Source organism: Ictalurus punctatus, chromosome 19 (genome assembly GCF_001660625.3).
Source record: "Ictalurus punctatus breed USDA103 chromosome 19, Coco_2.0, whole genome shotgun sequence".
In the NCBI taxonomy this organism is placed as follows: Eukaryota; Metazoa; Chordata; class Actinopteri; order Siluriformes; family Ictaluridae; genus Ictalurus; species Ictalurus punctatus.
The window spans coordinates 6084798-6109994 of NC_030434.2; the positions used below are offsets into that span (position 1 = coordinate 6084798).

Here is a 25197-nt window from a genome sequence, read left to right on the forward strand (position 1 = left end):
CTTTCTGATCTCTCTTGACCAATCACAAGATATAATTATCACTGACCAAAACATTATCACTGTTCAGTGGCTCCCTTAAAAAACTCTACAGGACTCCTGCAGGATTTTCATTTTTCTGCAGGATGTTTGCTGGAATCCTGGAATGATGAAATCCTGCAGGACACATTGACAAACTGTGCAGGATTTTCCTATAGGGTTTAGGATGGAGCAGTGCAATTGAAACATGCAGGAATTTCCAGCACACTCACTGCACAAGAGAAAACTCCTGCAGGACTTTATAATTCCTGAAGGACTGCTGCTCACCTCTTGCAGAAATAAAATAAAGTTCACAAGTACTCAATCTATCCTGCAGGATGACTTCTTATTTCATTTAAATGAAAAAAATTATGTAGGTCATGTAGTCAACAAAATTAATAAAAAAAATCGTAGATCTGCTTTGAGTGGGAAAAACACAGTTTAAACAGTGGTAGCTAAATGGTTAAGTTGTCGGACTACTGTTCAGAAGATTGAGAGTTCAAAAACCAGCACTTCCGAGCTGTCACTGTTAGACCTTGAGCGAGGCCCTTAACCCTCAACTGCTCAGAGGTATAAATGAGAGAAATGTAAGTTGCTTTGACAAAATGCCCTAAAAGAGATAGTAGATATGTTGGAACGCTCATTTTAGGATAATAAGACGCGTTTTAGTCGTGAATGACTCTGTGTTTTAACAAATCACTGAATAGGTTTGATGGGCACACGGTGGCATAGTGGTTCGCCTCACACCGCCAGGGACGGGGTTCGATGTGACTCTGTGTGTGCGGAGTTTGCATGTTCTCCCCGTGATGCGAGGGTTCCCTCCCCCAGTCCAAAGACATGCATGGTAGGCTGACTGGCGTGCCTAAAGTGTCCGTAGTGTATGAATGTGTGAATGTGTGTGTGATTGTGTGTCCTGCGATGGCACCCTGGCACCTATCCAGGGTGTACCCCGCCTTGTGCCCCATGCTCCCTGGGATAGGCTCCAGGTTCCCACGCGACCCTGAAAAGGAGTAAGCGGTGGAAGATGGATGGATGAATAGGTTTGTTCACACACAGTTTTCCCTTGTGCAGTTGAGTAAATGATTCAGTGAGTCACAACACACAAAAAGATGCTCACTTTTCAAACGCACTGGTGTAACGATGTAACTTAGAGAAGGATAAAATATTCGATTCACTGAGATAACGTCACTCTGCCACGAAATGCACGTAAAGAAGGTTAGGACGGATGCAAATGCAGATAAGAGTTATTTAGAGAGAGACAGGCAGACAAATCTAAATCACGAGACAATAGTGTGGTCAAAATAACAGGCAAAGGGTCAGGCGATTGGAAAACAGGCATAAACTATTCAAAGCAAAATCAACAACAAGGAACAAGAAGCAAGATCAATGAACATAAAACAAAACAAGGAAAGGGTACAGAAAAAAAAAGTATTTCATAGTGTGGAGTGAGTGTGAGATTGGCAACAGGTGTGTGTGTGTGATTAGAATTCCAGAGAAGGTGTGTGTGTGGGGGGGTGTAGTCCATGGTTGGCCATGTTTGTAGGCTGCAGTGCAGGATGGGAAATGTAGTCACTGGTTTTATGTGATATGACACTTTGGCACTGCATTCACACAGGTATTCAAATTGACAAATTCAACTGTCACCAACCGTCGTGTGTGTGTAGAGGTATAGTCCCACTTTTATTAAATCATATCTTTAATCATTATGGTGTAATAAATTATTGTTCTTAATTATTATCTGTTATGTATTTACACAGTGGTTAGCATAACATTAGCTCACTTACTATCAAACATGGCTAATTATATTATTTAAAAAATTTCTTACATTTCTGACCAAAACATTACCACTGTTCAGTGGCGATTCCAGAAGTTGAACAGACGGTGGGCCTGGGTAAAACAGGGTGGGCACAGCTTTGAAAATAAAACTCAAAAGCCAGCAGTTGCTCAAAAGAACTTACATGACTGCAAAAAGTGGCCAAAGTGCTGAAAGTCTTTCACTAAAGAGGTTTGTTCATTTGCCACTTGTTTATGTAGTGCACACACACACACACACACACACACACACACACACACAGATTTTGAGTGAAAAAAGGAAGCCAGGCCTACACTAATTCTTGTGATTAAAGATGACGTGTACGAGAGTCAGGGGGAAAAGACACGGTGTGAAGTCTGTTTCAGAGAAGGTAAACTCTTTATTGAACTAGTCTGTTACACGGATACACACCACGCAGAAATGTTACTGAGCAACGTCACTCAATGCAGCTTCTTAAAGTATTGCTGGCTTTGTAGAAGAGTCAGGTTTTGTAGAAGGATCTCTGTTTATCTCTATTTTTAATTCACATGTATCTAACTGTAAGTACATTTATTTATTTAAAGCATAAATTATTCTGGAGAGAAATCATTATCACTTAATGACTAATCTATTTGTTCTGCATGTTGTACTGTTACAGAACATTCAGGGTGAAAAACAACACTGTATACAACTGTTGCTTTTAGTGAGTTATTGTGACTCTCAGAGAGATGATCTTACCTCAGTGTCTCCACTTTACAGTGAGGATTCTCCAGTCCAGCACAGAGACGCTTCAATTCTGAGTCTCCTCGTTTATCCCCAGTCAGATCCAGTGTTTTCACAGTCAGATGCAGTTCTCTCAGATTGGAGGTTACTGACCTGAGCGCTGAGACCAAAGCTGACCAACTTCTCACTCCAAGTGAATCACACCTGATACTGAAGGAAATAAAATAATACATAATGAATTAACACCAGTGCAAATTATCAAACAAGTCCTCACAGCTCTCACTGAACCTTCTCGTTTTCATAAATGCTAAAAGTACAAACACCAGTTAGACAATATGCTTAAAGGCTTAAATCACCAGGGCTGTTTCTTCCTATACACCGGTTACAAAAGAAGAAACACACCCAAAACCAGTAAAAACATTACTATTAATTAATTAGTTCTTAAACTGGGACAACTGGCTTTAGAGGAGTTTGGGCTTCACCAGAGTAAAGTGTACTGCAAGTGTAATGTAATTAAAATGGATAAAGTTAATAGATAACTACAGCTAACTAGCTAGTATCTAGAGTAGGGTTTACACTTATCCTGTATAATAACGGATTGTCCTGTATTGAAAAATAAAATTATTGAGTTAACACAGGATGTGATTTGTCCCGTATTCTCGTACACATCGTTTCATACATACACCAAGTCTCCACAGTGGTGAGAAACATAATAGTGAATAAAATGAAACCAATTTCACAAGAAATAGCAGGAAGAGAATGTACATGTACAGTGTCAGCTTGCATGTCAACGTCATTGTTGCCCTGGTTACAGAAACTCAGTCACGTGGTTCTTAGAAAATGTCTTCGACACAAATTCCCAGTGAAACACAAGAGTCTGTGGAGGTACAGGTGTGAGACGGGATACCGTCCTGTCCCTGACTGTCACGATTCCCCCTTGAAGCAGCGTGCTCTAAGCGCGAATGCGCGAGAACCTGCTTTTCCGTTGTTGACCGTAATGACATCTGGACACGTGTGTTTTGTTTATGTTTCTGTCACGTCTCCTCCCTGTTCTGTCATTGGCTGGGATTTCACGTGGGTCTGTATTGCCCTCAGCTGCTAGCGATTTAGACGCTGATCATGTCCGCATATATACCGCGCGCCTCCCAGCACACAACGCAGAAGATTACCCTAGAGCTAGATTAGTTCGTATCGTAGTCACGGGCCATGTTTAGAGTTAGTTCAGTTCATATCATAGTCACGGGCCATGTTTAGAGTTAGTTTAGTTCATATCATAGTCACGGGCCATGTTTAGAGTTAGTTCAGTTCATATCATAGTCACGGGCCATGTTTAGAGTTAGTTTAGTTCATATCATAGTCACGGGCCATGTTTAGAGTTAGTTCAGTTCATATCATAGTCACGGGCCATGTTTAGAGTTAGTTTAGTTCATATCATAGTCACGGGCCATGTTTAGAGTTAGTTTAGTTCATATCATAGTCACGGGCCGTGTTTAGAGTTAGTTTAGTTCATATCATAGTCACGGGCCATGTTTAGAGTTAGTTTAGTTCATATCATAGTCACGGGCCATGTTTAGAGTTAATTTAGTTCATATCATAGTCACAGTCCATGTTTAGAGTTAGTTCGCGCTGGATTATCCGCTTTCAGTCCCTCGTCATAGTTTGTTTCTCGTTTTGTTTATCGACCCTGTTTTCCGTGACCACGACCTAGATTCCAGCCTTGTCCCGTGTATGCCTGTTTGCCAATCGCCTGACCTCTTGCATGTTTGTGGATTACGTTTTGGATTTGTCTGCCTGTCTCTCTTTCAAATAAGCAACTGTTCATACTACACTTGCATCCGTCCTATCTCTGCTCCGTCACGATTCGTGACACTGACAATGAATACAACTCAAACTGTACAGTTTACTGTGGAGCAGGCGGCAGGTGATGATCATGTCCGAGCGGCTAAAGAGCAGAGTGAAATCACTTAGTTACTTTTACCTCAGACTTCCCCTGAGGAGGATATGGCATGTTGCTCCTATTTAATACATTTTTATGTTATGTACTGAGTTTTAGCTATCTGATTGAATGATAAGAGTTTTCCTGAATATCATTAACTGGAAAAAAAAATATCGCCATAAAAGAAAGGCTCTTAGTCTAACTAGTAACAGGGGCACTCTCAATGCTGAGTTAGTAATCAGGTGAACGTGGTCTGGGGAAGTGGGTCATGTGACTGATCATGTGGTGGAGTTTGTAGTCCGTTGTGCTGCTGGGAAATGGAGTTCAGTGCAGGTGTTTGGTTGTGGTGTTGAATTCTGGGAGTTGTTATGGAAGCAGGTGACACAAGAATCATTTTCAGGTGCTTTTAGGAAATATTTTGGGGCACTGTCAGTGTTGAGCAAGACCCTTGACCCTCTCTGCTCCAGGGGCTCTGTATCATGGCTGACCCTGCACTCTGACCCCAAATTCCTAACAAGCTGGGATATGTGAAGAAAATTATTTCACTGTGCTTTAATGTATACAGTATGTGACAAATAAAGGCTTTTTCTTATAAGTGATGCAGGAACATTTTAAAGCTAAATTCAGCTTGACTATATATCCCCCAGTCATTTCTCACTATGTTAGCTAATGTTTATTGAAAAAATAACAGAAGCAGAAATTTTAGTTTAAAAGTGCGTTGTAATTTATTATTGGATTTATTTTATATTATTTTATTTGTTATTTATAAGTAAAATTTAGTTGTTGACCAGTTGTTCTTTCAGTTGTGGAAAATAGTTATTTACCTCTACCTCAATTTAAATTTAAATTTTATTTTCCTTCTTTTTTCTCGAACACTTCTACTGTTCCAGAATGTTCAGAATCAGCCCTGAACATTGCTACTCGTGACTTACAGCAATGACGCAGCAACTCTGTACTGATATTTCCTGATTGAATTCTCAAGATCCCCCCTCCTGATTATGTATATTGGACGTGGATGCAAAATCTGTAAAACTACACCGGTTATGGTGTATAATTGCATTGGAGGGGAATGGGGGGGGGGGGGGGGGGGGGGGGGGGGCAGTGCTCACTGGATAATGACATATACAGGGAATTGAAATATTTTGCTGCCTACTGCTAATAATCAGTCACTTAACTTTGTAAGTAAATTATTATGGAGCGAATGGATCACTCAGAGACAGAAATGACTCAATAGATAAGGATTTTTTGATTTAGTGTTACACAGTGACCTCCATTCATATATGTTTGTGCCAGAATATACAGAAGAAGAGCACCAGAGAGAAGAACAGGAGGCAAGAGAAACTGTAGATCTTTCACAATTACAGTGAGCCATACAACTGAAGTTAACAATAACAACACAAACAGCTGCCATAATGTTAGCTAGCAGCGTTACATGATTATTTACCTTTGCGTTAGTGATGTTACTAGCCACCTTACTAGTAGTTACATGGGTAAGTCAAATAGGGTTAGCCTACTTGCTAAAAGATATTAACAAGTTCTCCTATTTCAGTTAATTTCCTTTTGTTCTGGCCATGGAGCTTCTCTCCTCTCTGTTTCGTACTAAATACAGACAGAATCTCTGTTTTCTTTATCATCTTCTCCAGTGGAAGACCCAAAAACTCACTTTCAAATCTCTTTTATAATCCTCTGATTTGAAGTGCTGCTGCACATGTGTAAATATATATAATATTGGTTGATCACAGTAGGGATTCCCAATGGTTCAATTACGTATTGGTGTACTGCATTCTGGGTATTGTAGTGTTCGGGTGAAAAATAGAAAATGATACCAAAACATGAATACTGCTAAAATATATAGAGTGAGTGATACAGTCCTGTACAACAGAACACTACTGTTGCAGTGGGGGGGTGGTTGAGTATTGAATGCAGACAGAGAGGAGGCGGGGAAACTGGCAGTTAATGCGTGATGATTCTCACCTGTGCCTTGTTACCGGTAGGCTACTTATGTGTGTTTCTCTGTAATTTTGTATTACAGCAAAAATATAGTTGTATATACCATGTCTCTGTGTAATTCCACTTCATGTATAACAGAAATTCTGTAGAAAAATGTGAAGAAAAAAAAATTTCAAACTACAAAGATAAAATTAAAGATTCTAGATGCGAATGTGATATTGCTAAGGTTTATGTAAATAAAAACACAAGTTTTCCAAATATCCAACATAAAACCTGCATTACTGTGGTAATAATAAATCATAATTTCAGGAACCATTTTAATTATTTCAAGATACTAATTCATAACTTCAAGACTTGAGTGTTTTTCCTCAAATGAAATCAGCTGACTTCCACATATTTAATACCTGCTCTTCAGTCTTATTCATTTGTTTATGCATTTTTTTTTATTCTCCATTTGTATAAACTCCACACTGTATCACCTTAAATTCAAAACATTCCAAAGTAGATATTTGTCAAAGTGTGTTCAGTTTCTCTCGTTCTAACACTGTAACAGTAGAACAGTTATATTCAGCTTTACTTACATTGCTTTTCTGGAGGCTGCAATCACAGGCATCATCTTCAGAAGAACAGTTTCTGGTATCTTATCTGTACTGAAATATTTATTCAGGTCAAATTCTTCCAGATCCTGTGCTGATGTTAGTAACACAAACACCAGAGCAGACCACTGTGAAGAAGAGAATTCACTTTGTTTTCCAGATTTCAGGTAGTGTTGGATTTCCTCCACTAGAGAATGATCACCCAGTTCATTCAGACAGTGAAACAGATTGATGGATTTCTCTGTAGGAAGATCTTCACTGATCTTCATCTTAATGTACTGAACTGTTTCCTCTATGCTCTGTGAGCTACTTCCTGTCTGTGTTACTAAGGCATGTAAGAGTTTCTGATTGGACTTCAGTGAGAAACCCAGAAGAAAGCAAAGGAAAAGATCCAGATGTCCAGTCTGACTTTCTAAAGCCTGATCTACAGCACTCTTGTGTACCTCTGAGATTGTCATTTTTTCCATCCACCATTTAGAGACCTGATGCTGTATAAGAACGTTTCTCTTTTCCATCATGAATGTCAGGTGCACATACAGAGCTGCGAGGTGCTCCTGAATGCTCAGATGAACAAAGCAGTACACTTTACTCTGGTGAAGCGCAAACTCCTCTCTGAAGATCTGCGTACACACACCTGAGTACACTGCTGCTTCTCTCACATCAATGCCACACTCTCTCAGGTCTTCCTCATAGAAGATCAGGTTCCCTTTCTTCAACTGCTGAAAAGCCAGTTGACCCAGTTTAAGAAGTATTTCATCACTCTCCTGCTTCTTTGAGTACTTTTCTCCTATGATGTTTGTCTGAATGATGAGGAAGTGTGTGTACATTTGAGTCAGAGTCTTGGGGATCTCTCCACTCTCTGCTTCACCCAACATTCTCTCTAGAACAGTGGCTGAAATCCAGCAGAAGACTGGGATGTGGCACATGATGTAGAGGCTTCTTAATGACTTCAGGTGTGTGATGATGTTATTGGCCAGGCTTTGATCACTGATTCTCTTCCTGAAGTACTCCTCCTTCTGTGGGTCATTGAACCCTCGTACCTCTGTGACTCGATGGACACACTCGGAGGGGATTTGATCAGCTGCTGCTGGTCGAGAGGTGATCCAGATGAGAGCAGAGGGAAGCAGATTCCCTTTGATCAGGTTTATCAGCAGCACATGCACTGATGCTGATTCAGTTACATCACACACTCTCACTGTGTTCTGGAAATCTAGAGGAAAACGACACTCGTCCAATCCGTCAAAAATGAACAGAACCTTTTCCAAACTGGACATTTCTGTTTCTTTTGTTTCATTAAAACAGACATGAAGGAGCTCCATCAGGCTCAGTTTCTGGTCCTTCATCAGATTCAGCTCTCTGAAAGGAAGTGGAAATATGAGGTGGATGTCCTGATTTGCTTTCCTTTCAGCCCAGTCCAGAGTGAACTTCTGCACAGAGACTGTTTTTCCGATGCCAGCGATTCCCTTTGTCAGCACAGTTCTGATGGGTTTGTCTTTTTTAGATAAGGGCTTAAAGATGTCGTTGCATTTGATTGGTGTTTCCTCTGTTGTTGTTCTCCTGGATGCTGCCTCGATCTGTCTCACCTCATGTTCTTTATTGACTTCTCCACTGTCTCCCTCTGTGATGTAGAGCTCTGTGTAGATCTCATTCAGGAGTGTTTGGTTTCCCAGGTTTATTATCACTCCATTCAAACACTCAAACTTCTTCATCAGGTTTAATTTGAACTTTTTCTGGAATTCATTCACAGAAGCAGATTCTGGGTCGTGCCTGTGAGATGGTGAAGTAGGAAGATGAGGTGAGATATGGGGTCCAACTATTATCTATGATCTAATCACTCTGTAGTTAATAACAGCAGAGAGGTTTATAATACCAGTGTGTCAGTGTCACAGTCATGTTGTTGGTTCTGATCTTACCCTGCATCTGTGATGGTGATCTTTTCTATTCTGTCTCTTGCTCTCTGTGGAACACTGTGAAAAAAAACTGTAGCTGTTAAAGAAGATAACTTCCATCACTTAAACACTATAGTCTAAACCTTTACCTTAATTTTGCTACAATAATTATTTTTGAGTGCATTAACATTCAGAAAACACAGTGCTCATCTGGCCCTGTTTTAATTCTAGGTATTCTAGGTTATTTCCTGTAGGCTGTTAATGCTGTAACAAATCAATATGAATGAACAGGTAATGTTTTCTAAACAGAGATAAATACAAACACAATTTTGTATAAAAACTTATTTTGGAAGACGTTTTTCAGAACCACAGACTCCATAACCAGGACAATGATGATGTTGACGTGCACAGTGTGTGTCTGTTATTCTCTGTCCCATAGCACTGATTTAGATTCTGATTCTCTGCTATTTTTTATGAAACTGGTTTGATTTTATTCACTATTATTACTCTCACCACTGTGTAGACTCAGTGTATGTATGAAACGATGGGTATAAAAAAGCGTGACAAATCAGGTCACATATTAACTCAACAAAGGATGCAGCATTTTACTTTTCAATACAGGACAATCCTGTTTATAAAGTGTGGATGGCTGCCAACCCTAGATAGACTGAATAGTTTACTCAAGTGAAAGATTTTACTCAATGAATGAAGTGCTTTTGAGAATGAAGTTAGTTTGAGTGTTTTTGAGTTGAGATCATTTCTGGTTTTGGTTGACAGGGGATGCTGGCACGTTTTGCTGCCGCTCCTGTTACTGTTTTGTTTGTTTTTGTTTGTTATTTTAAGTCATATTGTATTAAATAACTGAGTTTTTTACAGTTATATTGTTTTTAGTGCCGTCAGGATTGCGATGTGGTGGTGCCATTTTATATATTTTGGACTATTGTTTTTATTTCTGTGCTCCACCTGGAATAACCTGCAGCGTGCAATGCGGAATCAACGCCTCGGTTCGGCTGCGTGTGTGGATTGTACGACTTTGTGCTCACAATGCGCTACGGAGTTTCAACGCCTTGGCCTTGTGAGTGTGCACTCAATGACCATGGCCCTAAGGTACACTACACACCGGCTTTTAAATTTAAAACCGAGCTCTTATTGCCTAGCCAGAGACTCTTACAGAATCAGTCGAGACACTGGATTGCTACGTCCTAAACAATATATCCATCGTCTCATCCTCTCCTGACATCTTTGTCCCTACCTGTCGATGTAAGACCAACAAACTGCTCCATACTGGTGTTGATCACAGTAATTTAATATCGGTTCCCCATGTGCAGATTAACCTCTTTTACCGGCAGCCAAAAGATGGCATTTTTGTCTGTTTTGGGGTACCTGTGTTCAGCATTGATTTGTTTTGTGATATCACACACCACAGTAGTGGTTAATGGCTCATATGAAAGTAGACACTGCAGACTTTAAGAATTAGCAGTTATTTCAAGTATTTCTTCTTTTACCTAGCCTACCTGGGGCAATATATTCAGAATTATTATTTTTATTATTATAAATAAAATTATTTACTTTTAACACAAATGTTGTTATATCTTCACAGCAAATGTTGATATCAACCCCTTTCCTGGTCTCAAACATGCCCCAAGTACTTGTCCATGAACACCCAAAATATGAGGAAGTTATCTCTAACCACTACAATTGTGTGTAAGGTTATCCAAACGCAGGTTAAAACCTCTCCAAAATGGCACAAAATGTCTCCAAATGGCACCAAACGTCTCCAAATGACATAAAACCTCTCTAAATGGCACAAAGCTTATAAAAAATGGCACAAAGCCTTTAAAAATTGCAGACTTCTGGAAACAGCAAACATTTTTTTTAGAAAAGGCACAAAATAACTTCTCCAAATGGCACAAAATGAAAACAAATGGCAGTAGCATGAACTCTGTTACACAATGTGTAATTTCACACACAAAAAAATAGTCTGAAACATACTTATAAAATATAATGTTTATTAAAAATAGTGCCAGAGCCCCAGGTGAAGGAGCACTTGCTCTCCGAATGGCTCAAATGACAGACACACGAGTGACCCCTCTCCTCTGACTTCTCTGGGGGGTAGATAGAGCCCCCAACTCAATCCACATAGTCTTCCTCCAAAAAAAAAAAAAAAAAGAGTCACTTGGAAATAACTGCTCCAGAAGCTGTGATGCATTCAGGGTTTTTCGGGAGCGCGCCGCCGCTATAAGACGCTGATAAATCGCACGCTGAGCGAAAACCAGTAGAAGACTAGCGATCAGAAAAAACTGCCAAACATGCAAAATCCTGCTGTAAAAAGTTCTGCAGGAAGACCGCTAGAGCGGAGCGGCCATTTCCTGATAGTTTCTCTGCACGGCCCTGTAGCGCTGTGCTGATTGCCCTGTACCCGCTGACACACAACTAGAGACGCACGCGTAAAAGGTTTGGTTGTGCTGATTACGCGTTTGATTTTCTCAGCCTCTGAGTGGTCAATCATGACGGGTTTGGGCTTGTTTGAAAGCTAGAAGTATCTACAATTGGTTCAATTCAATTCAATTCAATTTTATTTGTATAGCGCTTTTTAGAATAGACATTGTCTCAAAGCAGCTTTACAGAAATATCAACATGGTATACAGATATTAAAGGTGCGAATTTATCCCAACTGAGCAAGCCACTGAGTGGCGACGGTGGCAAGGAAAAACTCCCTAAGATGTTTTAAGAGGAAGAAACCTTGAGAGGAAGCCGACTCAGAAGGGAACCCGTCCTCATCTGGGTAACAACAGATAATGTGAAAAAGTTCATTATGGATTTATATGAAGTCTGTATGGCCTTAGGAGCAGCCGTAGTCCCAGCAGTCTGGAATTAAAGAAGATTTGAGCTCCATCCAGAGGCAGAAAGGATCTGGATCTCTAGTATCTCCATAAATTTGTGTGGGGCTCGGCGAAAGGAGAGAGGGAGAAAAAAGATAATTATGACTGCGAAGTAGTAGAACAGAATCTAGTCAGGGTAGGCTTGAGTAAACAAATACGTTTTAAGCCTAGACTTAAACACTGAGACTGTGTCTGACTCCCGAACACTAATAGGAAGACTGTTCCATAACTGTGGGGCTCTATAAGAGAAAGCTCTTCCCCCTGCTGTAGCCTTCACTATTCGAGGTACCGTCAAATAGCCTGCATCTTTTGATCTAAGTAGGCGTGGCGGATCATATAAAACCAAAAGGTCGCTTAGATATTGTGGCGCGAGACCGTTTAGTGCTTTATAGGTTAATAAAAGTATTTTATAGTTAATGCGAGATTTTACTGGGAGCCAATGCAGTACTGATAATATCGGGGTGATGTGGGCGTATCTTCTAGTTCTAGTTAGGAGTCTAGCAGCTGCATTCTGGACTAACTGGAGCTTATTTATATCCCTACTGGAACATCCAGACAGTAAGGCATTACAGTAATCTAATCTAGAGGTGACGAATGCATGAACTAGTATTTCCGCATCATGTAGTGACAATATGTTTCTTATTTTAGAAATATTTCTGAGATGAAAGAAGACTATCCTAGTAATATTATCTACATGAGCATCAAATGATAGGCTGGAGTCAATAATCACTCCAAGGTCTTTAACTACTGTACATGATGAAACAGAAAGACCATCCAGAGTAACCATGAGATCAGAAAGAATACTTATAGCTACACGTGGGCCTAATAAAAGTATTTCTGTTTTATCAGAATTAAGTAGAAGGAAGTTAATTAACATCCAATGTCTAATGTCCTTTACACAAACCTCAACTTTACTAAGCTTCTGTCTGTCCTCTGGCTTTGCTGAAACATACAACTGTGTATCATCAGCATAACAGTAGAAGCTAATTCCATGTTTACGAATAATTTGACCTAGGGGTAGCATATATAAAGTAAAGAGCAGCGGGCCTAAAACAGAACCCTGTGGAACTCCAAAAGTAACCTCAGTACGCATGGAGAATTCACCATTTACATCTAGGAACTGATAACGATCGGTCAGATAAGACCTGAGCCAGGAGAGGACTGTTCCCTTAATACCAACAACATTTTCTAATCTATCAAGTAGAATAGTGTGATCTATAGTATCAAAAGCTGCACTAAGGTCGAGTAACACAAGCAGCGAGACACAACCCTGATAAGAGGTCAGTAGAAGGTCATTTACTACTTTAACTAACGCTGTCTCTATGCTATGATGAGGTCTAAATCCTGACTGATACATTTCATGGATGTTATTCCTAAGTACGAGCATAACTGCTTTGCTACAACCTTTTCTAAAATCTTAGAGATGAAGGGGAGATTTGATATTGGAATTGAATTGGTCCAAGTGGGTGTAAATCAAGTTAGACTGCCCGATTAAATTTAGGAGGCGGGATGTTCAGCATAGCCAAAGCAGATTAGCGTTTTTTAGATGGTGTCTCAGTTCAGTTTATGGCTAATTACTAGTTTCCAGAGGAGTGGGATATCAAAACACTTAATGCATTTTGAAGAGGACATTTGTGACTAAATATGGAGCACTGCATTCGTTTTCTTCAATAAAGCTGATGGACTTTATACCGATGGAAATGTTCATGATTTATAAAACCGCAAGCGAACTGGATTTTCGTCTATGTAGGTAATGTAAGGTAGTAAACGCTTATACAAGTCCGATCTTGGGTTCAAATGTTATAATTTTATTGTGGCAGTTGTATACGGTGTTTTACTATCAGAAAAGCGTTAGTCCTGCTCTCCGATTTATCTCTGTCTCAATGTTTTCGTGGAGAGGTGTGAATTGTTTGCCCAGAAGGGAGCTCAAACTCCGCCCGTTTCCCATCCCCCTGCTCACTAGCAGTTAAGCACACAGACATAAAACCGTACACACAGAAAGCCACAAGCGTTATGACTAATCTTGTACCAGAACTGCGGCCATAAAATAATTCATTTGTTTATACTAATTGAAAATGTCCGACAAGTCGTTTAACATTGCGCCGGCGGAATGAACGCAAGTGTCGGGGCGAAAGGGGTTAAACCACTGTCGTCTCCGCTTCAGAGCCAGGCCTATGCCGCATTACTCAATGCGCGGTCCGTGAATTACATGGCGCTGCTTTTATCTGATTTTCTTACAGATAAAAAGCTGGACTTGTTGTTTTTAACTGAAACCTGCCATAAAGAAAATGAAGGACTCCTGTTTAACCAGATCTCTCCAGCGGGCTTTGGAGTATTTGACCTCCCGAGGTTATCTGGCAGAGGTGGAGGCATTATTATGGTTTACAACCTGAAGTTCAACATGAGCTCTGTGTCCGTTCCCCAGTTTTCATCATTTGAATGCCTGGTCTTGAGTATTTCCGCTCCTATATCTACCACCATAGCTACAGTCTTCACAGAGTTTGTAACTGACCCGACTCATAACAAGGGCCTTACGCTGGATCTCATGATTGCAAACGGATCGTTTGTATCGCAGTTTCCATCTGTTGACATTGGACTGTCTGTTCATTCAGCTGTCTTCTTTAATCTGGAACTGTATCATCCAAGTGAGCCTACCATCCGAACATTAACCTTCCGGAAGTGGAAGTCTACTGATCAGACAGTTTTCTCCAATTCTGTTGTTTCCACCTTAAGTGACCTTCATCCCTCATCGCTGGAGGAGAAAGTTCTGTAGTTAAATTCTGCTCTAATCTTGACTCTTTTGCTCCTCTAAGGTCAAATAAGGTCACATTCGCCCACTCTGCTCCCTGGTATAATGACAGTCTGCGCTCTAGGAAGGCTGCTTGTCAGAAAATGGAGCGCAAATGGCGCCTTACTGGACTGAATGTCTACTATCAAGCGTGGAAGGATCTTCTGGGTGATTATCGAGCACTAATGGAGACTGAAAGATCTTCTTATTTCTCTCAGGTTACTGTAAACAATCAAAATAATCCCAGACACTTGTTCCAAACCATAAATAGATTGCTTCAAGTTAATGCTGTTACCACTTTGTCTGTTTCTCAGCAGCTCTGTGATTCTTTTCTTCAGTTTTTTAATTCTAAGATTGATAATGTTCGCAAAGAAATTTCTGTTACACCTGACTCTGCCTCTTCACTTCTTCGTCCATCTGGGTTCACTGGTGTTTCTTTCACTCATTTCTCCCTGCTCGAATCCGAGGCTCTCACGAGAGAGGAATCCAGCATGAAATCAACCACTTGCTTGCTTGATCCAATTCACACAAACCTATTTAAATCGTGCTTCAATGTTTGGTGCCCTAATATCCTCAGCATTATAAATGCATCATTGGAGACTGGGGTTGTTCCAGCAGTACTAAAGACTGCTGCTGTTACACCTGTACCAAAGAAAGAATATGTTTCCGTGTCTGATTTGAACAATTTTCGTCCAATTTCAAATCTTCAGTTTTTGGCAAAAATACTTGAGCGTGTTGTTGCCTCTCAACTATGGAATCATCTTACAGTTAATAAACTCTTTGAACCCCTTCAGTCAGGTTTTAGTAAACTTCACAGCACTGAAATGGCGTTGGTCAAAGTTACCAATGACTTGTTGATGGCCTCTGATTCTGGAGTACTTCCATTCTTATTCTTCTTGATCTTAGAGCTGCTTTCGATACCGTGGATCATGGTCTTTTACTTACCTGCCTTGAAAGTGTTTTTGGTGTGTCTGGGACAGTTTTAAACTGGTTTAAATCCTATTTTACTGACCGTTCCCAGTTTATTTCTATGGGTGGCTACAGGTCTGGCACTCTGCCTCCATTATCACTTTTATGCTGATGATACCCAAATCTACATTCACTCAGAGTCTGGTGAAAACCTTGATGTTTGTTTTCTTTCTGAATGTATTTCTGAGATAAAAACATGGATGAACAATAATTTTCTGTGTCTGAACAGAGGGAAAACTGGAGTTATGCTTATAAGTTCTCGTCATCAAATTCCCAAAGCTGGTCCACTGTCTCTGTTTGTTGATGGCTCTGTTCTAGAGACCCAAAGTAAAATGAGGGACCTTGGAGTAATTTTCGATACCAGCCTCACATTTGATTCTTTTGTTCAGAGCAATGTTAAAGCATCCTTTTTCACCTCAGAAATATAGCTAGACTGTGACCAATGCTAAACTTCTTTAACGCTGTTTTAGCCGGAGTTTCTAAATCCAAATTAACAATTTGCAATATGTACAAAACTCTGCCACCAGGATCCTGAAGGGAACCAGGAAATGTGATCATATTACTCCTGGTAATATTAATAATAATAATAATAATAATAATAATACATTTTATTTTATAAAGTGCCTTTAAAAGCAGCTTCTCAAAGCGCTGTACATAAAATCACAGTCCACAGAAAAATAAAACAAATAAAAGTTAATAAGAACAAAAACAACAACATTAATAATAAAAATAAGTATAAAACAATCATAAAAAGACATCAGTGTCGAATGCAAGTTTAAAAAAGTGTGTCTTGAGAAGAGCTTTAAAAATGCCAAGAGTCTGGGCTTCCCTGAGTTCAGGAGGAAGAGAGTTCCAGAGTGAAGGAGCGTAGACAGAAAAAGCCCTGTCACCCACAGATGTTAGGTGTGTTTGTGGAACAGTTAACAGATTACACTGTGAGGAGCGTAGTCTGCTTAAGGGATTAATAAACCAGATAAGTATTGCGGAGCCAAGCCATGTAATACCTTGTATGTCAACATCATGATCTTGAAATCGACACGGACCCTGACCGGGAGCCGGTGCAAGGACTTCAAAACAGGTGTAATATGGTCACGTTTCCTGGTTCCCATCAGGATCCGGGAGGCAGAGTTCTGAACATATTGCAGTTTGTTAATTGTGGATTTAGAAACTCCGGCTAAAACGGCATTACGGTAGTCCAGCCGAGTGACACCAAATGAATTAATCAGCTTTTCAGTGACAGATAAATTTAGCATTGTTCTGGACTTCTTATTAACTTTTATGTTTTATTTTTCTGTGTACTGCTTATTTTGTGTACAGCGCTTTGAGAAGCTGCTTTTAAAGGCGCTTTATAAAAAAATAAAATAAAGTTTATTATTATTATTATTATTATTACTGTTACACAGTGCCATCCAACCATACATGTTCGAGCCAGAACATACAGAAGAAGAACTCCACCAAGAAGAGCAACAGGAGGCAGAGAGCAACTGTAGATCTTTCTACACAATTACACTGAGACAAATAACTGAAGTTAACAACAACACACGTAGCTACCATAATGTTAGCTAGCAGCGTTACATGATTATTTACCTTTGTATTATTTTATTTATTGGAATTTCCCTTTAACTGTGACTTTAGCAGTGACAGTAACAGTGAGGAGATGTTACCTGTGTCGAAGTGAGGAGTCTCCATCTTTAAACATCAGAGGAAGATCCATAGACCCATCACTCTTCATGGAGATACAGCTGGGTGCTGGTGATTCTGATCTCTTTCCTTGAAGTTTACTGCACAACATTATAGACAGTCCTTTAGTCATTTATATACACTCTTTACAGTTCTTAACTAACTTGTTCATTTAACGAGAACTTAATTTTACTTACAATGAACTGAATCAAACATTATTTCATACTAAGTGGTGACTGTTAGCTTTTCTTTAACAGTAAAACATTGCTTAAGTTATTCCTTTCATATGTATTCAGTAAATAATTTAGGTAAGGGATAATCCATGGCTATGTGTGCATTACATCATTTTAATGCATGCCGTGGAGGCAAAGAACCACCTGACATGAAGTGGAGTGCATTAAACGATTAAAATTTCTAGCTCTGGATTTTCCTGCTTATACCATATATATATATATATATATATATATATATATATATATATATATATATATATATATATATATATATATACACAGTGAGTGAAAAAAGTCTTTGATCCCCTGCTGATTTTGTACGTTTGCCCACTGACAAAGAAATGATCAGTCTATAATTTTAATGGTAGATTTATTTGAACAGTGAGAGACAGAATAACAAGAAAATCCAGAAAAACGCATGTCAAAAATGTTATAAATTGATTTGCATTTTAATGAGGGAGATAAGTATTTGACCCCCTCTGCAAAACATGACTTAGTACTTGGTGGCAAAACCCTTGTTGGCAATCACAGAGGTCAGACGTTTCTTGTAGTTGGCCACCAGGTTTGCACACATCTCAGGAGGGATTTTGTCCCACTCCTCTTTGCAGATCTTCTACAAATCATTAAGGTTTCGAGGCTGACGTTTGGCAACTCGAACCTTCAGCTCCCTCCACAGATTTTCTATGGGATTTAGGTCTGGAGACTGGCTAGGCCACTCCAGGACCTTAATGTGCTTCTTCTTGAGCCACTCCTTTGTTGCCTTGGCCGTGTGTTTTGGGTCATTGTCATGCTGGAATACCCATCCACGACCCGTTTTCAATGCCCTGGCTGAGGGAAGGAGGTTCTCACCCAAGATTTGACGGTACATGGCCCTGTCCATCGTCCCTTTGATGCGGTGAAGTTGTCCTGTCCCCTTAGCAGAAAAACACCCCCAAAGCATAATGTTTCCACCTCCATGTTTGACGGTGGGGATGGTGTTCCAGGGGTCATAGGCAGCATTCCTCCTCCTCCAAACACGGAGAGTTGAGTTGATGCCAAAGAGCTCAATTTTGGTCTCATCTGACCTCAACACTTTCACCCTGTTGTCCTCTGAATCATTCAGATGTTCATTGGCAAACTTCAGACGGGCATGTATATGTGCTTTCTTGAGCAGGGGGACCTTGCGGGCGCTGCAGGATTTCAGTCCTTCACGGTGTAGTGTGACGAGCTACAGTCTTGTCCCTGACATCCTTGGAGAGCTCTTTGATCTTGGCCATGGTGGACAGTTTGGAATCTGATTGATTGATTGCTTCTGTGTACAGGTGTCTTTTATACAGGTAACAAACTGAACTCCCTTTAAGAGTGTGCTCCTAATCTCAGCTCGTTACCTGTATAAAAGACACCTGGGAGCCAGAAATCTTTCTGACTGAGAGGGGGTCAAATACTTATTTCCTCATTAAAATGCTAATCAATTTCTAACATTTTTGACATGCGTTTTTCTGGATTTTCTTGTTGTTACTCTGTCTCTCACTATACAACTATACAACTACATATACAACTACCATTAAAATTATAGAAATGACAAATCATTTCTTTGTCAGTGGGCAAACGTACAAAATCAGCAGGGGATCAAATACTTTTTTCCCTCACTGTAAATATATATATATATATATATATATATATATATATATATATATATATATATATATATATATATATATACCACACACACCCACCCCAAGGCTGTAGTAGATGAGTTTTCCTGTTCGGGAAACTTCGCGTTTTCCTGTTTCCATCTAAAGTGTGCATCAGTCTCTTAAATTGCACACTGTCCACAGCTTTGAACGTCACTATACTCTTAGATAGATAGGATGTAAAGCCTCAGACACCTCTTTCCATCATTTCCTGCTTTTATCGTATTTTTTCGACTGCTCTAATGCGGTGGTCAGTGCTAACTGTTTATGTTTCTGGATGAGTGGGGTTGTTGTACCGGTCTGAGTGAAACACTCGTGGCATGTTCCTTCAGATGCTTCCTCTTAAGGTGGTTGAAAAGATTTGTCGTATTACGGAAGTGCTGACCATTGCCCGACAAAGTTTACAGAAATCTCTGACTGTGCGTAGCCAAACCATTGCCACATTACTGACGTCGAGTCATTTTTTTCACACCAGCTCCTCATTCACCTGCTGCTAGCTCATGTTGAACTGTTTTTCAAATACGTCTCACATGAAAGACGCATGAAAATATAATTTAGACAATCAAAAATCATCAGATTGCCCACCCCAAATTCAACAGTTTGAATGCAAACCTTCCAGGCAATCAGAATCTAGTATTCAGACAGACCATGGTATAAATATGAATATTTAATGACTACAATAGAATGACATGGTAGGTTACCTGGTTTTTGAGTGTGGGGAAACATTATCTGTGTCCAGATCAGGAGTCTCCATCTTTGAAAATTATTAAAGTTTGCACAAACACACAGTTGAGTCCTGAAGAGTCTGATCTCTTCTGCTGAAATGGAGCACACTCCTAAAAAACACAAAAACAAATGTACAGTTAAACTTCACAACATTTTTCACTTTTTGTATAATTTTTAATTCTGGTGAGCCTAAAACCTTTTTTGACAAGTGCATTAAAAAAAATCACAAGCTCCCCGTTCATATATCTGAACCGTCTGGTTATATTACAGTGGTATATACATACAGTTACAATTATTGGCACCCTTTTAGTCAATACTTTTTGCTACCTCCCTTTGCCAAGATAACAGGTCTGAGTCTTCTCCTATAATGCCTGATGAGGTTGGAGAATACATGCTGGAAGATCCAACCATGGCCCATTTTAATCTTTCTGGCAGAGTGCATGAGGCCATGTATCCTAACTAAATGTCCAGGTCCTCTGGCAGAAAAACAACCCCAAAACATTAAAGATCCACCATCATATTTAACCGTGGGCATGAGGTAGTTTTCCATATGGCTACCTCTCTGTGTGCACCAAAACCACCTCTAGTGTTTATTGCAAAAAAGCTCTATTTTGGTTTCATCTGACCATAGAACCCGATCCCATTTGAAGTTCCAGTAGTGTCTGCACACTGAAGACGCTCGAGTTTGTTTTTGGAAGAGAGTAGAGGTTTTTTTCTTCAAACCCTTCCAAACAATTTGTGGTGATGTAGGTGAATTCAGATTGTAGTTTTGGAGATTTTCTGACCCCAAGACACAACTAACTTCTGCAGTCCTCCAGCTGTGATCCTTGGAGATTTTTTGGCCACTTGAACCATCCTTCTCATAGTGCTCACACAAACCACTATCCTCGGAACTTTTATCACTAACTCAGCATTATATAAAAACACTTCCTTTGAATCAGATTATATAACATGTAATATAATAGTGTTTATACAAATACTGTTTTAAATGTCAAATATAATATAATTTTAAATATACTATACTTTAAATAACATCCTAGGGTTTATAAAATGGGATTTTACACAATACATTGTTGTATTCACTTGAGAGAATTTTCCCCACCATAAAGAAACTGCTGTACATGATAAAACTCTCCCATCCACTCTGTACTAGTCACAAAACTAAAGATATCTTTCTTAAAACACTATTGTGCATCACAACTGAGTCTCTGAATGTAGAAAATGTGCTTTAAACTATTTTGAAACAATTTACTTCGATGAGCAGAAAAAATTACCTACCTATCGTCAGAGCTTCTACTTTATACTTCAGAGGAACTGATGCTTCACCATAAAATATGACTAATAAATGAACCCCGCCTCCATGAGCTCACAGGTGTGTTGTGATTGGCTAGGATTGAGTTCTATTAGAGCCTGGCTCCTTTCCTTTTTCTGAGCATTTTTGAGAGATGTTTTCTCTGAATCACTCAGTGTTTATTATTATTTTTTAGTCACTGAATTTGAAACTTCTTGAATTTCTGACAGCTTGAATTTGCACGTTGTTCCCCAAGCATTACAAATTCAGGTTCTGCTGACTCTGATTTCACTCCATACAACACCTCTTTACAGGCTATAAACACACCATAGCTGCATCTGAAATCGTGTACTGTGACAGAGACACACTGCACAGCTGTTGAAACAGTACGTACTAATCAGTGTGTGTGTGTGTATTATGACTACAATCCCGGACATACTACTTACACCATGTTAGCACTGTCCTATGCAGTTGGTTCCTCTGAGCCAAACAGGAACAGCTGTTGCTGCTTAGTGGCATAGCGGCAGGGGGTCACAAGGTGGCACATAAAACCTCAGGACTGTCCCTACTGAATCCAGTTCTGGTTGTTATATTATGTAAATACTTCTCATATAGTTTGTGAAGATTATGTGCACCAGTTGTTCATTTGCACGTAGTATATTTCTCAATTTGTATTTGTGAATATCATTTGCACTGTTTGTATGTTTGCTGCACAAGACAGTTTTCACTACTCGTTTCACTGTTTGCATTTGTTCATGTTCTTTTATGGACACATCTACATTTTCAGTAAATAAAATACCCTTTTTCATTGAAAAATGCATAGAATGATATTGTAACAAATGGCTATAACTTGCTAAGGGAATGTTAGATGAAGACAAAATTTCATTTAGAAGTCTAAAACATCCAGGTATAACTTTCTAAAGAAAAAAGAAGGTTTTGTTTGAGTCCACAGTAAAAAAAAAAAAAAAAAAACAGCAAATTGTTTCTGGCGTTTTTCTAAATATTATACTGGATAATTCAATCATTCTCAGAGATTTTTTTTTTTGGCACTTTAAATGAGCTAGATTGATAAAAAATAAATAAATAAATGTATCCTGTTTAAAATGATATATGACACTTGATGCTGACTGCTAGAATATGTTAGAAAAACAAAATATACAGGAGTCAGATTTCCCAAAAAATCGATCTAGGTCTTTTAAGGTTTAATATTTAAAAAGAGCCGGCACGCATTTTCCCAACACAAATTTTTTTCTGAGCTTGTCCGCACCAGCCTGTTGCATTATGGGAATGTTCGATTCACATAGTGTCCATCAGTTGCACGGCATTCACTAAATTCCAGGGGTTTCAGTATCGCGACATACAATTCCAAAAAAGTTCGGGTGCTGGGTAAAATTTAAATAAAAAGACAATGCAATGATTTGCAGATCTCTTGAACCCACATGTTATTCACAATAGAACATAGAATACATATCAAATGTTTAAACTGAGTAAATGTACCATTTTACGGAACAAAATAAGGTAATTTTGAATTTGTTCCAAAAAGTTGGGAAGGGGCAGCAAAAGACTGGAAAAGTAAGTGTTACTTAAAAAGAAACAGCTGGAGGTTAGTTGGCAAGTGATCAATAACATGACAGGGTATAAAAAGATTATCTTAGAGAGGCAGAGTCTCTCAAAAGTAAAGATGGGATGGAATCTGGATGGAAGCAGATGTTGCTCTAAAACCTGTATATACACCTTTCGGCATTGATGTCGCCTTTCCAGATGTGAAAGCTACTCATTCCACAGGCATTAATGCACCTCCATACCTTCAGAGATGCACTGATAAAAAAAAGGATGGTCTCTCTCCTCGTTATTGCTCTTTACTTTAGAGGATGCTGCGTCCATGGTTTACAAAAAGAGTTTCAAGTTTAGATTCGTCTGATCACAGAACAGTTTTCCACTTTGCTTCAGGCCATTTTAAATGAGCTTTGGCCCAGAGAAGACAGCTGCATTTCTGGATCATGTTCATACATGGCTTCTCTTTTGCCTGCTTTAACCAGCTTTGTGGATGGCACGGCGAACTGTGTTCACAGACAATGAGTTCTGGAGGTGTTTCTTAGCCCGTGCAGTGATTTCCATCACAGAATCATGCCTGTTTTTAATGCAGTGCCTCCTGAGGGTCCGAAGATCACAAGCATGCAATATGGATTTTCACCCTTGTCCCTTGAGCACAGAGATTTCTCCAGATTTTCTGAATCTTTTGATGATATTATGCACTGTAGATGATGAGATATTCATAGTCTTCACAATTTTACATTGAGGAACATTATTCTGAAATTGTTCCACAAATTGTAGACACAGATTTTCACAGATTGGTGAACCTCTGCCCATCTTTACTCCTGAAAAACTCTGCCTCTCTAAGATACTCTTTTTATACCCAATCATATTACTGCCCTGTTCCTAATTAACCTCCAGCTGTTTCTTTTTACTAACACTTACTTTTCCAGCCTTCTGTTGCCCCGTCCCAACTTTTTTGAGACATGTTGCAGCCATCCAATTCAAAATTACCTTATTTGTTCTTAAAATGGTACTTTTACTCAGTTTAAACATTTGATATGTTTTCTAGGTTCTATTGTGAATAACGTGGGTTTATGAGATCTGCAGATCATTGCATTGTGTTTTTATTTACATTTTACTCCATGTCCCAACTTTTTTGGAATTGGGGTTGTAAAATGGTCATTTCTGGAGGTGTGGTGAAGACGCCCTATAAAAAAAATTACAGATCACCGAACATACACAAAATACGAGTTTTTCGATGTTTAACTATTTAAAATGTTTAACTAATTTTTCGATTTTTTTTTTAAAGAAGAAGTTAAATTAACTGGTTCTTCAAACTGTCAACTTTGCTGTTTGTGTGTAAATAAATTTGAGAATGTAAACGTGGATATTTGTGAGTTTTTAATGTTTGTTTATTGTCTTTTCTCCTACTGTGTAGTTCACCATTTCCGACGCAACCCATAACTTCCGGTTTCGAGCGCAACTGAGAGAAATGGACGGAATATATTTTAAAACACATGATGTTTGTTCCACACTGATAAAATGATATTCCCCAAAACCTTCTGGATGTTTAATTCAGGAGAAACTGAAGAGAGGAAGTTGAAAGGCCTGAACCTCACGCGCTGCAGATTTCCTACAGCTGATTTTACACCAGTTTTATTTACAATATATCCTCATTCTTCTTATATAAAGTCATTTATAATAAGGAAATCACTCACCTTTAGTCAACAGCCCTTGTTGTGTGACATTAATATCACCGTTTCTGCTTTAAAGGTTTCTTTAAAAGTTTAAAATCGCTCCACAAAATGGAGTCTGAGAGAGAAACGCTTTCACTTTAGGAAGGAGGATTCATTGCAGGTGATGAGTCGTTCAGAAATGAGTCGAATCTTTGAGCCGGATCTTTTGATGAACGTTGGGGGCTGACTCGCGAATCTAAACTCTAATCTATCCTTTTGCTGAAACTTAATCAGTATTATGTATTCATGATTCTCTAATGCATTTAATCACATACAGTACAACATACTAGCAGTAATTTATCCTCTCTGTACTGCACTTACACAGGAAAGAGACTGCGGTAAAGTTAGTTTCACTTTCACATATTCACATTTCTGTCTTCAGTAGCTTTAGTAGCTCAAAAAGGATAACACATGTCAATTATTGTTATTCACAAACAAAATAATCAGACACAAATTTGTCAGTAACTGATGTTTAAAATCCAGAGAATTGTTGTTTACTAATGTGTTGTTTACTAATGTTTACCAATTGTTTACTAATGTTAAGTAATGCGTTGTTCACTAATGTGACATGATAAGTGATTTAACTATCCTATTGGCTCTGCTCGGGGTGTGGCTTCGGCAGACCAATAGGGTGGGAGCTACCCGATTATTTAAGGACCCTTATTTTGGTAGGCGTATAGGTAAGCTGACCTGGGGTCTGCATATTGATAAAATTAAAAACAAATGTAAAAAGATTAGTAATGTTCTGAGATGTTCTAGTAATGTTCTGTCTGGGCGAGAGT

The 25197-nt window shown here is 39.1% G+C and overlaps 1 protein-coding gene across 5 annotated transcripts in view; it reads right to left on the reverse strand.

The window, feature by feature from the left end:
* LOC108261103 (NACHT, LRR and PYD domains-containing protein 12) overlaps positions 1 to 24713 on the reverse strand; it is a 31149-nt gene extending 6436 nt beyond the window's left edge. Inside the window, exons 1-6 of one of the 5 annotated variants that reach the window (XM_053688267.1) lie at positions 24398 to 24713; positions 19828 to 19962; positions 17205 to 17321; positions 8926 to 8979; positions 6998 to 8779; positions 2546 to 2740 (exon numbers count right to left, since the gene is read on the reverse strand). In XM_053688267.1, the coding sequence (XP_053544242.1) occupies positions 2546 to 2740; positions 6998 to 8779; positions 8926 to 8979; positions 17205 to 17321; positions 19828 to 19880 (2201 nt within the window). In that variant the 5' untranslated portion in view covers positions 19881 to 19962; positions 24398 to 24713. Of the gene's footprint in view, positions 1 to 2545; positions 2741 to 6997; positions 8780 to 8925; positions 8980 to 16544; positions 16671 to 17204; positions 17322 to 19827; positions 19963 to 24397 lie in introns of those variants that run through there. The other 4 variants (XM_053688266.1, XM_053688264.1, XM_053688265.1 and 1 more) reach the window with 4 other exon arrangements.
* Positions 24714 to 25197: the final 484 nt, after the last annotated feature.